We start from the raw sequence: 16142 nt of genomic DNA on the forward strand, positions 1-16142 counted from the left end.
TGCGGGCAGCGCTAGCACTGTACTACGTGCGTAGCGTGCTGGGCCTCGCTAGCAGCTGCTGCGGCTAGCAAGCACCAGCAGCCCGCAATGGCGTGCGGGCTTGCGGTAGCAGCGGCGGCGGCCAACAGCGAAGTAGCAGCCTGCGTGCTGCGACGGGCCTAGGCTGGCAGGCCTAGCCGAGAGCACAAGGCTGCCAGCATGGGCAAGCCTTGCTGCTCAAGGCAGCCGCCAGCTGGTCGCTTCTCATTGGAGCCGGTTTTGGCTTGGGGAGCAATGAGGGCCTTGTGGTCCTCACCTAACCCTCCCATGTTTGTGCCACTTGTTGTTTAATTATTTGTTATTTGCATTTTAATTTATTTTAGAATTAAATTAAATGCATTTATTTCTTAACTTTGCAAAGTCCCACATTGATTGAAAATCAATGGGATGGAGATGCTCACTACTACAAAAACGTGGAAAGAAACCCCCTAAAATTGGCCTAAGAAACCACTTTAGAGGGGGTCTTAAGCTCAGTGGTGTCTTAGGTTAAGAAATCCCTTTTTTCAAGGTGTTTGTTTGCTCAACTTAAGAAACCCCTTTTTGGGAGAAGGGGTTCTTTAAATGTGTTTGATTTGGTTTATTAAAAGCATTAAAGAAACCCCTTATTTTCGGAAAGGGGTTTCGTATAATATATTTAAAAGACCGCTATTTTTATAGAGGGGGTCTCTTTGATTTGTTTTTAATTTAAAAAAAAATTATATTGCAATATAACTATCAAATAAGTACTTCGTATATACGATAGCTATACTATAATAACTTTTTAAAAAATTAACATAGAAAATAATGCACTAAAATATTCATCCACAAATATGTAAAATTCTTACACTTATTATTATATACTATAAAGTTAATTACATAACCAATAACATTTAGTCATTTACAATAGCTAATCATCTAAAAACTTAATAGAAATTACAATTAATATCACTAACTAGAATTATATAGCTTCCATCCATCTTTTAGGATCTCCTTTGTAAAATATTAATTTTATTTCACCTATTAAATATGCAAAAACATTCACCAAGTTAATAAATCAAAGGTTACAACAAATAAAAAGAGATAAATAACCAAACTTCATAATATAATTGAAAAAAGAAAATTTGTTAAAGAAAATCAAATATCAAAATAAAATACATATGCAGATCAGAGTAGTAGAGTATATGAATCATATGAAAAAACAAAAATGTAATTAAATTCAAAACTAAAAACGAAAATAAAAAAACAAAATTAAATAGTCCAAAAGAATTAATAATAGATCTACATCCAAAATTGGCCGTAACACCTTGAAGTATGGCTTAGGCGCACTGAGCACCCTGAACTATGCGTAGTAGCCAAAACACCACCAACTATGGTGTTAGGTGCGACGCGTGCCTTTAATGAAAATTTTCGGCCACTTATTTCATCGGAGGAGGTGAGTCCATGCGTGCTAAATGGATGCAAGACTACATAACTGTTCTAGAGAGTGAAGATTCACCTCATCCCGCTGAAATAAGTTATCGAAAATTTTCATTTATGTCACGCGTTGCACCTAACACCATAATTGATGGTGTTTTGGCTACTACGCAAAGTTCAGGGTGCTCAGTGCACCTAAACCATACTTCAGAGTGTTGCGGCTAATTTTTCCTAAATTCAATTGCCACGTAACAAAACAACAACAAGTAAGGTCGTATTATAAATTACAATAAAAAAAATAAAATTATACTTTTTAAACAGACAATAGAAGTTTTATTAAGTTATTATGTGATTTTTTTTGTCTGAAACTATAATACAAACTTTTATATGTGGCCAGCCACAATGGAGTTACTTTGTTAGGGTTATAGGGGTTACTTTGTCAGTATTGTGGGGGTTATTATGTTAGTATTATAGGAGTTACTTTGTTAGTGTTGTAGGGGTTACTCAGTTAGTGTTATAGGGGTTACTCCGTTGTTTTGCAGGCAGCCACACAAAACACGTCGTTGAACTATTAAATAGTAAAATGAATCAAATAATTAAAAAAAAAACCTTAGAATCTTACTAAGAAAAATATCTTTTTGAGATTTATGTATTAAAAAACGTGCATTGCGTTGGCTTTCATTTAGTATAAAAAAAATTGTATCATATTGAATGTAAATATTATACATTATAAAGGTTTTATTCATAATTTTAAACAAAAATACCGGTACGGTCCAAGATTGGTTTTTAAGGGATTTTGGACCAGACCAAACTGAAGACTGGTTTTTGAATTTCTCGATCCGGAGACCGGATTGGTTTGTTTAGTCTAGTCCGGTCCATTTTTCGGTCTAGACTGGTTTATGAACACCTCTACTGCCAATTAACCACATCTAATAGTAATCGTGAGTAACTGGAATATATATAAATAGTGTAAAAGTCAAAAATGATTCATCTATTAAGAAACGGAAGAAGTAATTGGAAATTAAAGGATTATATGCAAGATTCGTTTAATACATGGCTGCCTTAACATAAACATTTGTATTGATTTACTTTCATGCATTTTATCATGATTAGAAGTATCTGACTGTAATAATCTTTTATTTTAGGAAAATTGTCAAAAACCTCCTTAACACATTTTTTGTAAGAAACCACCTTATAATTTTTTTTGGTTAGAACACACCTTAATTATTTTTTTTTAATTTGTTGCGAAAACAAACCTTATGCCGGACTCCGACCATTGAATTTGTTTTTCGGCGTTAACTTAGTCATGTGAGGGGCACGTGATCCCTTAAAACCACTCTCCTTTAGTTTTTCCCTCTTTACCCTCAGCAACACCACCACCACCTCACTACCACCCTCACCAACACAACCTCACCACCACCACCACGTCACTACCACCTTCACCAACACCATCTCACCCCTATAAATCCACTCCCACCGTCTGAAAATTCCAGCCCCGTAAACTCACTACTCACCCCATCCACCCGAAAAACCCATCCCACCTCCCCAGGGCATGCTTGGATTGGGGGTAATAAAAGTCAAACTTGAAAAAACATAAGTAATTAGAGGTGGTGTTGTAGGAGGTATGATATTTACAAATGAAAAAACGTAATTGTTCCATGATGAAAAGAAAGAGATGGAGGAATTATTACCCTCATAATGAGGGTAATAGTTACGCTAGTGTGTAACTATTACTCCAAAAATGAGCTTATTTCTTCACCTCATACCTCACCATCACTACATAATTTTTCTTACAAGCACACCATTACTATCTCATCCTTCCCTATTTACTTTCATTTTGCTTAGTTTGACTTTTATTACCCTAATAATAATATTTCCCTCAATCCAAGCATGCCCCCAAAGTGAAAAGGGAGGGAAAATTGAAGATTCTAGTGGCTAGGTGGCACCGCACAACTGACGACGATGGTGGGCCATAGAAGGATTTCGAGTTGATGCGGGTTTGGATCAAGGAAAGTGTTGGAGGCTGGGCGCATGTGCTGGGGTTGGATTGGGGGTGGGCTACCATGGAAGAGAAAAGGTGGAGGTAAGATGGAGTGGGTGAGGGAAAAGGGAGAAAAAACTAAAAGATGGTGGTTTTAACCCAAGTCAATGTCAGAAAGCAAGGTCAAAGGTTGGAATCCGGCATAAGGTGTGTTTACGTAAAAAAAATAAATAAAAAATAAATAAATAAATTAAGGTGTATTCTAACATATATATATATATATATATATATATATATATATATATATATATATATATATATATATATATAAGGCGATTTCTTACATAAAAAAAAAAGTGTTTTATCATGAGGTTTTTGACAAATTTTTCTTTATTTACTATAGTATTTATTTCTATGGTAAAATAAGCATATAGAGATTAATTATCTAATCAACTTAATAAATGGTGTAGATTTAGTATTGGGAGAACATATGGTTATGATTTAATATTGACTACAATACCCATGGTAAAACTAATTTTGAAAACAAGTACCACATTGAACCTACTTTGTATAAGAGTTTTTGCACAATGTTGATGTACATTTGTTAAAATCTATTAACTATTACTAAAACAAAACGAGCTGATGTCATCAATTCCTTAAAGTGTCTTACGTGCCAAGGTCTCATTAAAAAAATTCCCTCCGAACTTCAATATGATGTCACCATTTTTTTAATTTTTTAATTTTTTTTTGCTCTTTCATTTTACTTGCTAGAAATTAGAACAAAATAGATATGAAACTAAAAATCTGAAACTTGAATTTATATCAATATTATTGTATACTCCGTACTAATTTTGGATATTCCTAATACAGTACAACAATATTTAATAGATATAGATGATGTGTCTTTAACTTCCACTCTAAACGTATAAGCTGGATAGATAATGCAACATTAAATATATTTTGTCTAACCTCATTTTAATATATTTTCAATAACATAGTAAATATTATGATGTAGCATAAAAAAATAACCATTAAAAAAAGGATTATGTACATGTTTTTTTATATTTATAAAAAAAACATCTTTATAAAAAAAAATTTAACAAAAATAAAAAAGTTATCAACAACAAAAGATATAAAAAAAATACGGATTAATTACTTATCACCACCGCGCAACGCGCGGGTACAAATCTAGTTAATAGCTCAAACGTAAAACTAATGTTGATGTACTCCCTCCGTTTTTAAATACTTGATGCATTTCTACTTTTTACACTATTTATTTTGTCCTACTTTGACTAATGTTTGTGATTTATACATAAGAAAAAATATGGCCTTGAGGGTACTTGTTGGAATCTTCTAAATGAATAGGTTATTAATTATTAATTGTTAGAACTTATACTTATTGATAATTAAAGATATTATTGATCAAAAATTAGCATCGGCATGCGTGCTCAGAAGAAATGGAGCAAGTATTTAAAAATGGAGGGAGTATAACAATATAAGAGATTTTGCACAATGACCACAATGTTGATGTTGATGTGTATGTTGGATATTTATTTTGTATATATATCATGTATTAATGAAGAATTATGTTTCTAATAAAAGGAGTGTTGTATGACAATTTGTATGACTATTTGGATTGTATATTTGGATAATTGTAAATTTCATTAGTAATTGTTAATGTGAATAGTTGTGTTATTTCATTAACTCTTCATTAGTTATAATGAATAGTTGTGTCATTTCATTACTTGCACCTTTTCATCCATGTTTCTTTTTGTATAAATAGTTGTTGGTTGTTCTGATTTTTGGGGACTGATTATTAGTTTTTAATCAATCTCTCTAAACATACATGCATATAGTTGCAGTTACTCTAATCTAGTTTGTTCGCTAGTTTCTTATAATTACAATACCATTTTATAAGAAACGAAATTTGTTCTATCCTGGGAGACAATTGCTTAATAACCTTGGGTATCACATAGGGAGCAAAATTGTCTTAAGAACAATGTAATTTGTTGGGCTCGGGTCATAATAATTTACATTTTGAATTAGCTATAAAGGTATGTGTTAAGTTTTATTTATTTCATATAATAGGTATATAATTGTTTGATTTTTAATACTAGTTTTCGTATAACTAAGATAACAGTGCATTTGTCAAAATTTCATCTCACCAATTTATAGCTCAAACGTAAAACCAAGGGCTTGTTTGGCATCGTTTTTATTTTCAGTTTCTTTCTTTTTAAAAAAAATAAAACAAAAATTAGAAACAAGAAAAAGGTGATTTGATTTTCAAGTGTTAGTTTTTAAAATTATCATGATTTTAATAAGTTTGACTAATTCTTGATTTATTATGTGACATATATCATATGATTTTAAAAAATAAAAAAAAAAACTAAAAAAGGAAAACCATAGCGATGTCAAACAAATCCAGGTAGTAGAATAGGCATGCATCCTTTATTTTTCATCACTACACCATATGTAGCTCAATATACTTAACCCAAAAAAAAATAAAAAATAAATAAAAAATTAAAAATTTGCTCAATATAGTGTAAATACATTATATCTTCCATTAATATGGACTTCTTACAATTCTTGACACTACAATAGTTTCATACAATAATCTATTACGTATGGTTACTTATTTCTATCCTCGAGATAGGAGGACCTTTAGATTCGTGTATCTTGCCAATTAATTTTTTTTTTTTTTTTTTTTTTTTTACTTCTGTCTTGGGCTAATTTGAGGTTTCATGTTGGCATGAACGCGTCGCACTGGACTCTTAACTCCACATAGCCTGTGTTTGGCGCGCCATGGAAAAAAGATTTGGAACCCACAACCTTTAGTTGAAGAGTATGCTTCCCCTGCTACTCTAGGAACACATGATCCTTCACTAAAATGATTGCTGCTAGAAAGCACCCGCATATAATTCTTATCACTACTAGGATGATTGTTTTTATCTTTGTTAGCTGCTAAAGCTGACAATGATGATGCAGCCAATGCAGTTGCTGCAGGAAGAAATCTTTGGATCATGAAATTTGGTGACAATGATCCATTATCTCCATTAAAATCACTCTCCAAATCGAGTCTTTCGCTAGTAGTTAATGACTCTGCTAGGGAGAACAAGTCTATGGCATCCGAAAAACTACCACCATCATCATTGTTGTCGTTGTTGTTCTTGTTCTTGTCAGCTATACCTTCACCACAGTCTCCATTGTCACCGTTATTGTGGTTGGTTAATGTTGGCACGTCTTCTTGCCAACGGAATGGAGGTGGTTTAGGAAGAGGCAAGACTTTATTACCTTCTTCGACACCATTCTGATCACTTGTTATAGCGTCTTTAGGCTTGCCAGGACTCTGCTCCCATGAAAAGGGCACCCTATTAGACAAACCACGTAGGGAGCCTGCACGTGATAATTCTAAGCTAGATCTCATATCTCTAACAATCGCCGGAGTAAGGTTAGATCGTCTGGTTGACAAGAGTGGAGCATTGAGATCTAACCTCCTCGGGCGTTTTGTATCAATGTCTTTCATATCTACTCTCTAAACTTACAGGATATATATTGTGCTATGAACAAGTGATACTTCTGTATGATCATGTTAAGTTTGTAGTATGATTTTTTTGGGAGATATGAGAAATGACAATGGTGGTTGGATGGATTTATTATAAAGGAGTTTAAGCTGTGATTTCTCGTGCATCCAACCAAGTCTTTTTTTTAGTTTGGTGTTTTATGCTTTTGACAAGTCACAGGTGGCTCAACAGGACCTCTACAGAAAATTGTGGTTCAGAACTAACTCACTTGCTAATAACTTTGAGGTAGTGATGAAACCTTCTCAATACTGGTTTATATTACCATGTTTTTTTTAAAGTGTATTAAATAATTTTACTATAATATTTTGAAAAAAAATAAATAAATAAAAATAAAATTGTAAAATCTTTGTTGGTTTTACCACCAACAATAATTTCAGGTGAAGGATAGAATACTGCCTAAGAATAACTTTCTCAAAGGTCTTGACTATGAAATAAGTCTGATCCGAAACTATGAGAACAAAGGAGTTGGTGTTAAAGTCTGATTATAGACAGACTGAAGGTATGGAGGTGGAGCAGAGCTAAGTACGATTACGAGAAGAATGTTCTGTGTAAGCAACACAGTTTATATGAAGTACAAACCTCCTTGTGTCATTCAAGGGGAGGAAAATCACCAATTCTCCAATGCAAAACAATACAAAGAGGACATTCATAATGTTACAACAAGACAGAAACCCTGTGTACAGCTGCCATCTACACAAAATCAAAATCCTCAGCTGCAGCATAAAACAAAGCTGCAGCAGTGGGTTAGTCGCTGCTATTCTCACAGCAACCAAGTCGATATAATATTTACATTTCGACTTGCCTCTTTCATCCTGTTTCCTCGAATTCAGATGTTCATTTCTCTTTTGAACATCTTATACATGAAGCCGGTAACCAATCTTTTAACATATTTGCAAATGCCAACTGGTAGTAGTGGCCCAATTTCTTTTCATTGAAAAGCTCTTGAAGCATAGTTGAGATTGCCATGAGTGTCAGGTGCATCTTTTCTGTTCATGGAATCACATCTGCTAAGTTGTTCATCAGAAATTCGTTCTCGGGCCTCGCTATAAAGCTTAAGTGTATCTACATGGGTGGGATCAAGAGAAAGAGCTGCTTCACAATCTCGAAGTGTGGCAGCATTGTTGCCCATGGAGTCATGAAACGCAGCTCGAAGATGGAGAAGCTGCAAGTCTGGTTTGAAGAAAATAGCTTTTGATAGTTCTGCTATAGCCTCCTCTTCTTTGTGGTCATCCATTAGTACTGCAGGTAATTAAACAGTTAATAAAAGAACAAAATAAGTTTTCTTTAAGAATCCAAGCAATGATGACAGCCAATCAATTTCTCCCTCCTCCACAAAATGAAATTCACACTTTTTTTAACACTAATGTTTCCTATTTCTCTATCTCATCAATATATCTCTTTTACCACCAATTTCTCTTATCTTCTCTTAGCACCCCCACTTTCAATATGTGAATTACAATGGAGTAATACAAAATGCAGAGCTATGAGTCTGCCACAAATGGTAAGCTAACGGTTAATTCCCAAACATTGACAGTTTTATAATGCAGGTCACTAACTCACTATATTGACAAAGAACATCATACAAGCTTGACGAGACATGAAAGGCCACGTGAAAGAAGTATAGACGTGCTAGTTGAAAGCTTGAAATCTTCCAAGATCCAAGAATTCTTTCAATATAGCATTTTGACATGAAATAACATGGTAAATTAATCAAGATTCTAGAGGCTTGAACAGATCATTGTGTTTGGAACTCTGATTATATGATGGGTATTCAATACCAAGTTTAATCATGTTCGCATACTTTTGGTACTTCTATATGGAGATTTTTCTAAAAAGTGATGTAAAACAGGGTTGACATGCAGTGTTATCAACTATTTTCAGCACTGTAGTATCTGGTACTCAAAACATTGGCTCAATCTATCACTTCATATCCTTAAATTAGGGACAGGCGAATATCCAGTGCCATTGATGGATAAATATTCAGCTACCTGGCCTCCTTTCCTCTCAAACAGCTAGGGGAATTACAATGTCATGTATAGAGCTGCACTTCAGTCTTTGTATGATATGAAGTACAAAACAAAATTGATAATAAAAACAAGATATAGTAAATGATACAGTCAGGAGAAAAAAAATAAATAATAAATAATAAATCATGTGTAGAGAATGTAATAGAACGGATGGCTGGTGAAGTGTGAATATTTCACACCCAAAAAAAATAAATCACATAAATGGGCTTTCAACCATTTATATGCATAACAAAAAATGCACCGACCTATCAATGATGTGAATGTGTTTTATTCTATTAATCTACATCAACTCGCAATAGTGCTATTATTTAGAAGAAACAAGGATGGCCCCTTCCCCAAATAAATAAAAATTAACACAATTAATGTAGAATAGCTCAACAACAATAATGCCCCATCCACATTCTATCTCTATTTTGTTGCGCAAACACTTCTCTCTTTTTGTTTTGTTTTTTTTTTTTTTTTTTTTTTTTTTTTTGTTTTTGAAACAGTTGAGTTTTAATCCCTGTCAACACAATTTCACTTTTTGATAATAGAGGTTGCAAACTTCAGTGAGAGTTCAATTAAGGTGATTATTTTAAGAAGGGAATATGATGAGACCAAAAGATAACACCTTTAAATATTAGAAAAAACCAGAGAAAAGAAAGAATAAGATAGTAAACGCACCAGCTGCCCTGTATCTATATGGATATGTCCTCAGGGGGTCAAGTTGTGTTGCCATGGTAAGATCTCTCTTTGCCATTTCACGATCACAATATTCTGAACGCTTCTCGTAAGCTGATGCGTTGTTCCTGGCTTTTTCTATCAACTTTGTCATCTCGTCATATGCAGCTTTTCGCTGATTTCTGACATGATAGACCCTTGCTAGACCTTGATGCGCTCTGGTGTGCTTAATGTTAAGAGCATTCATGTAGCAATCAGCAGCAAGATCCAGCTTTTCACAGTCTACATAGACACTACCTAAATTATTTAAAGCCTGCAGAAAGGCAGATCTAGGTGAATAACAGCATTATGGGTTAAATCATAAGACCAACAGATGTTTCAATAATATACATACTTGTCCTTTACGTAAACCATCTGAAGGACATCTAAGAGCTTCCTCCAGGAGATGGATAACATAAGATGAAGACTCCTCATCAAGGTTTGAATCTGCCAAAGCATATGCTTTCAAGAAAAATGCTTCAAATGATCTTTGGATGGTGATGGACTCTTCAGCTTTTGCTAAAGCTTCTTCACGATGGCCTGTATCATATAAGATCCACCCTTCATAAACGAGCCTTTCATGGTCAGAAGTGGAACAGTTCCGTGCCAATCGTAAACTACGCATTGCAGCCTTCTGGCAATTTAACCTGTCGATTATGTTTCAGGAAATAGGGGAAAAGAATTGTCAGGGTACATTTAGCAGCAATAGGGGGTGTAAGAGTAAAATTTAGAACAAAATTCACATAATTTCAGTAAAATTTAGAACAAAATTCACAAAACTTCACAATTTTGCAGTAATATTTAGCATAATTTCAATTGCATAATCCCTTTTGGTCCTTAAAGACAAATTTCCCCTTTACTGTCTTCAGGATGGTAAGCACAAAATTCTATCGGGGTTTTCCCTTCCTGGAATACAAGATACCTCTAACTGAGAGAACCAGTCTGATTAAGAGATAAAATTAAATCATATACCTCACATCTAAACAAAAAACAATAACAGATTCCACCAACAAAAGCAGTGAGATCCAGAACACTGAATACTTGAGTATTCAATGAACAAAACCAGCAGCATTACATGTAAATAAGAACTTTGCTTCTACAATCAGAGGCAGCAAACAGAATGTAAGTAAGATAGATGCATTAACTGTTGCACAATTTGAGAATGTAAGTGTAGCTCAAGAACTAAAGGTTATCAAAAGGAAGTGGCAAAATTTGCACAGGGAACATTTAGCAGCAATAGAGAATGTAGGTTTGCATGGTAATTTGGGTAAGATGTAAAATGAGATAAACACACAATACTAGAAGATGATGTAGAAGGACAAGAGAACGGAAGGGAAAAGTCAAAGGATGAGATGACCAAAACAAAAGCAATAAATCACGAGGTGTAAATATGGATTAACATGGCACCAATGTGGAGGTTACCAGAGCAGACAAGATCTGAAACTCTATATAGAGCTTAAATAATTCCAGGTCAAAATTTTGAAAGGATTCTACTTCAGAAAGTCCCTTATGTTATAGTTCCTAGAATAACCTATTATCTATCTACCTACGTTCTTCCGCGATTTCTCTCTAAGCTTACAGCAATTGGAAAAACATATTAGAAAACAGAAATGTAAAACGAATGTAAAGCAGTCTTCAGAATTGAGCACTTGCAAAAGAGATTGTGATTCACAACATTGGCCACAAGATTAACAGATGTCTAAAATGGCTAATGAGTAGATAAATCACAAAGAAGATAAAATTTTAATATCTGCAGAGAACTTTACTGAGCTTAAATTCCTCTATTTAAAAGAGAATGGTGGACAAACTATTTAAGGTATGTAGTATGTACTCACCGCAGGAGAAGGAGAGATTGCCGAAATCGAAGGAGACTTTTCCCTGGATCATTTGCCAGCATATGGTGCACAACAGCTAGAGATCCAATATCATCAACGGAGGACCATCTGTCATACAATTGCATCCAGCAATCAGCCTGACTCCACTGCTGGACATGAGAGCGAAGGAGCTCAACCAACTGCTCTCCAGGCATTTTTCCATGGAACATCATGCAGTCTGGGTCCAAAGTCAAAAGTGCACGGAGGTCTCTGAGAGCACCTTCATAATCTTCGAAAGCAATAGAAAACCAAGCCCGCAACTCAAGGCAGTCTGGAGTGACCTTGAAACCAATAATTTTGTTAATTTCAGAGATGGCTGCTCCTAATTTATTATCTTCTAAAAGCGCAATCGCTCTGTACTTGTAAGGAAATGATAAGGTTGGATCCAATTCTGACGCCTTCTCAAGATCTGCCAGTCTCTCCTTCCCTACACAATATAACGACCGTTCCTGATACATCCACCCAGAGGGCTTGTAATCAGAAATTAATGAGTTCATCAGTTTGTATGCTGTGTACTTGTGTCCACGTTTATACTTTGTCCTAGCAATACCAGCTATTGAATAAACATGACCTGCTTCAGCAGCTGCCTCAAACGAATTCTGGGCATCCTTATATTCTTTCCTCTCATAAAATACACAACCTAGTAGATGAAATGCAAGTTGTTTCTGCCACGACGCAGTTGCAGTTTCCACCAGACGCTCCAACAACATTACCATTATATTAGACTTCATGTCCTCTTCGATAGCAGTTTGGCTAAGAAAATAGTACAACAGGAAGGAAGAATGCCCAGTCGATGCTAATTTTTCCCTAGCCTCTGGAGTGCAGAAGTATTTCATCACGTTCTGGTCGTGCAACGAACCAGGAAGGTCTCTCAGAAACACCTGCAAACACGCAGCCACTAAAAGAGATGCTGCCTCCTCCAACCCATAATCCATTAGCGTCAAAGCACTTTCTTTATCAATAACTAATGATGATAAATAAACATCACAAGCAGATTTTAATTCATCACAACAAAACATGTTTGCTAAAGACAGTAGCTCTAAAACCAGTGGCGGATCCAGGGAATCGACTTTCTTCTTCCTACTATACAACTCCAAGGCTCTAATAACCTGGACAGATATCCCATTCTGTGTAAAATTAATCTTCTCCCTCCTTGATTCTACAAAGCTCCCATACAACAATGTCTTAAATGCCCTAGAAAGCGACGCGATATTATACCGAATGCACTTCACCTCCTCCTCTCCCACGACAAATGACATATCGAAATCCTCCTCAGACGTCGAACATTCCTCATCCTCAACCCTAGTAACACCACCCAAACCCTCTTCCCCCACCACAACCCCATCACCACAACCCTCATTACCATTCCCACCACCCGAATCCCTCCTACGATGACAAACACACTCATCGAAAGCCGACTCAGGATCATACCCAGAAACCATACTAGCCTTAGGGCATTCAGTAATCCTCCCACAACAATCCAACGGCGACGAACCCGTTAACTCATCTTCCCTCCTCTCAAATCTCAACCAAGCCGCTAACACAATCTTTGTATGCACATCAACAGCATGCTGCCTAGCTGATCTAAGACTACGCCGAAACAATTTGGAGTCAGCCAACCCTCGAAAAATCGCACATTGCTCAACATAAACCAACGATTTCTCAAATTGTGGACAACCCTCAGTTCTTCTATAAACATCAGCTAGGGTTTCAACAAAATTAACAAATTTAAGACAAGTTTCTACCTGGGGTTCTACTAGATCTGTTGAAGGTAAACCATAAGGCAACAAAGCTTCTTGAAGAAGATTCGCTTGTAAGATCTTTGCATCTAAATTCGATGATGTTCGAGTTTTGGATCGAACCGAATTGACTCGGAGATGATCTTGGAGTTGATGAAGAAGCTTCTCACCCGTGCCAATACCACCAACACCACCACCACCGCCATTGCCGGCGCCGCTGTTAGCGCCGCCATTGGTGGCGGAGTTAGGATTAATGGCGTAAACTTGTGAGCTTTTGCAACCATCTATAAGCTTCAAACTTCGCATCGTTGACAAAATGTTATTCTGCATTTCGATTGATTTTTATTTATTTTTGTATAAGAAAGGGGAAAAAAATAATATAACCCCACAAAATTAAATTTAAAAAAAAAAAAAAAAAAGGAAATTTGGAGGAAAGAACAAAAATGGGGATGTGGGTAATCAATCAAATAATCAAATTAAATTAAATTTGATGAATTGATTGACTAATTCTATCTGGGAAATTTCCAGGAAATTAAAAAAATTAAATAAATAAATAAAATGAAGGATTTTATTTATTAATTAAAAGAAAATGAAAACTAAAATTGGGTTGGAAAAAGGGAGGAAGAGTGATCGGAGCACGTAGGCCGGCCAAGGGGAGAAGAAGGGAGAGTGGGGGGTGGCCGTTGGGAACGGCCACTCTGTCTATATTTTCTCTCTCTTATTCTCTGCTTTTCAGGTTTTTTTTTTTAATTTGAATTAAATTTAAATTAAATTAAATTGAAATTTTGAAAAATGTACTTGTACAAATTAATTTATTTATCTTTCCTTAAAAAAAATTAATTACTGTCTGAATTTTGCAATTTTTTTGGATTTTTTAGGCTCTCATTTGGGGTTTTGTTTGTAGGAAGAAGTGGTGATGTCGTGTGCGTAAAAAACGGTTGGAATTGGAGAGCCGTAGGCACCTTCTATACCTCTTCCATTATTATAAAAATAAAATTAAACCTCTACTCTAAATTATTTGATAAATAAATTATTGTTTTCTAGAATTTTCATTTCTAATCAATCTCATTATTTTAGATGTATGAAGACTCCGAGAGAAAACCTTGTGAGATACTCCCTCTGTCTCAATATATAGTTTCTGTTTGTGTTTTTTTACGGTATTTAAGAAATGTGAAGAGAAAGTAGATGAAATACATTAAAAGTGAAAAGGCTAGACAAAATTTAGATAAAAGTACAAGACAAGTGGATAATTTAAGGGAAAAAAAAAGTAAAGGTACAATTATAGACAAAAGTTAGTGAGAGAAAGTGGAAAAAAGTACAAGACAAGTGGATAATTTAAGAGTAAATTAGGAAGTTTAATGAATAAAATTAAAAAAAAAATGAGAATATAACTGATTAGGGGATTTTTATCCACCAAGCGCCGTTTGACAAGTGGACCAACCAGGTTCCGCCACGCGTCCTCCACGGACCACTTAAGACACGCCACGTGTCCACCCATGCCAAATGGGACAACCGGCCATCAAGGCCCATTTCAGTCTAGAAGCCCGTTCGGCCCTAGGTTTACCTTAAACCTAGAGAGTTGCACGCTTCCCAAGGCTATAAATACTCGATTAATCCTCATTAATCAAGGGACCGAGCAATTTACGGAACACACTAATAACCGGCTGATCTCGCTAGCAAAGCAGATTACCTACATTAAATACTCTCACCTAGAGAGACCTTATTACTTTAATTTCTGTATTAATTACTCCTTAATCAGGTACTAACTTGACCGTTGGAGGCGGAGCTCTCAGGAGTCTCCGTTATTTTGCAGGTACAGGCGTCCGGTTCCAGTCTCGGAATTGTAACTCTCCCGCAGGACATCAGAAAACCCCGAAACATTTGGCGCCGTCTGTGGGGAGAGTACTTCAGAGATGGCATCCAAGTCTGTACCGACCCCAGAAGAGAGGCGTCCCCTAGACGACCCTCAAGTTCAGTCGGACCATGATACCGAAAGTGAATTTGAAGTTGAAACTCATACAGCTCCAGACGGGACCCTAAGGGCCCGCCGTACCCGTCACACTGAAATAAGGGAACGGGAGTATCTTCAAACAGGAAGCGAGCCAGCAGGCGCACCGCTTGCTCGGCAACAGCCGACTGATGGGTCTGCTCCCATCACAAGGAACGAACTCATGACCTTCATGAGGGGATTCAAGGGAGAGATCCAAGAGTTGATCAACAAAAAAACCGCCTGCTTCAGTCAAAGAGCAGGCGGCCAAAAAACCTTCCACTTCACTGAAGAGGAAGCCAGTTCAAGGGCGAGAGGCGACTCCCCATCCTAAATCTAAGAAGCGGGAGCCGTCTGCTCTTGATTTCACAAAACTCCGTTATCCTACGGGAAATAGGAAACCGGTTCGTCATATTCAGGCGGACGGGTCAAAGCAAACGTTCACAGATGCTCGGCACCTGCTAGAGCAGAAGAGGAGTGACCGATTATCAGAGTCGGCTTCTACTTCAAATTTTCAGGACAGTTTGCGAAATGCCTCGATGAGGCCAACTCAGTCGTACCATGAGAGTCAGTCAGGCGGCACCTCCCGACAGTCTGGCTTTCATAGTGCGCAGGCGGTACCAAATTTGCCATTTGTGCCGCAACAACAATATTTTATGCAGCCACCTCCATTTGGTGGACCTGCAGCAAAAAACGTCCAACCTATGGACTGGCAGCTACGGCTGCTTAGACTTGGTGAACAGCCGTCGGCCTTCTCCAAGGAAATTACTGAAGCCGCTCAGCCGGCCAAAGTAAAAAATGTTTTAGTAGGCGCCTATGATGG

At 36.3% G+C, this 16142-nt stretch overlaps 2 protein-coding genes across 2 annotated transcripts; both read right to left on the minus strand.

The window, feature by feature from the left end:
• Nucleotides 1-6122: 6122 nt before the first annotated feature.
• Nucleotides 6123-6935, minus strand: LOC110733765. Its single transcript, XM_021913829.1, has one exon. The coding sequence runs from the start codon at nt 6933-6935 to the stop codon at nt 6123-6125; it is 813 nt and encodes a 270-aa protein (XP_021769521.1).
• Nucleotides 6936-7386: 451 nt separating this feature from the next.
• On the minus strand, nt 7387-14102 carry LOC110733901 (ethylene-overproduction protein 1-like). The gene is made up of 4 exons (XM_021913976.1): nt 11555-14102; nt 10075-10366; nt 9684-9993; nt 7387-8232 (listed from the first exon to the last, which is right to left on the minus strand). Exons 1-4 carry the CDS (start codon nt 13660-13662, stop codon nt 7922-7924), a joined length of 3021 nt encoding a protein of 1006 aa, XP_021769668.1. The 5' UTR covers nt 13663-14102; the 3' UTR covers nt 7387-7921.
• Nucleotides 14103-16142: the final 2040 nt, after the last annotated feature.

The sequence above is a fragment of the Chenopodium quinoa genome, unplaced genomic scaffold (assembly GCF_001683475.1).
Source record: "Chenopodium quinoa cultivar QQ74 unplaced genomic scaffold, ASM168347v1, whole genome shotgun sequence".
NCBI classification, from domain to species: Eukaryota; Viridiplantae; Streptophyta; class Magnoliopsida; order Caryophyllales; family Amaranthaceae; genus Chenopodium; species Chenopodium quinoa.

Coding starts and splice junctions, on each gene's coding strand:
- LOC110733765 (XM_021913829.1), bottom strand. CDS start 6,935: ATGAAAGACATTGATACAAAACGCCCGAGGAGGTTAGATCTCAATGCT.
- LOC110733901 (XM_021913976.1), bottom strand. CDS start 13,662: ATGCAGAATAACATTTTGTCAACGATGCGAAGTTTGAAGCTTATAGAT. Junction 10,367..11,554: donor CAATCTCTCCTTCTCCTGCG/GTGAGTACATAC, acceptor CATAATCGACAG/GTTAAATTGCCAGAAGGCTG. Junction 9,994..10,074: donor ATGGTTTACGTAAAGGACAA/GTATGTATATTA, acceptor GCCTTTCTGCAG/GCTTTAAATAATTTAGGTAG.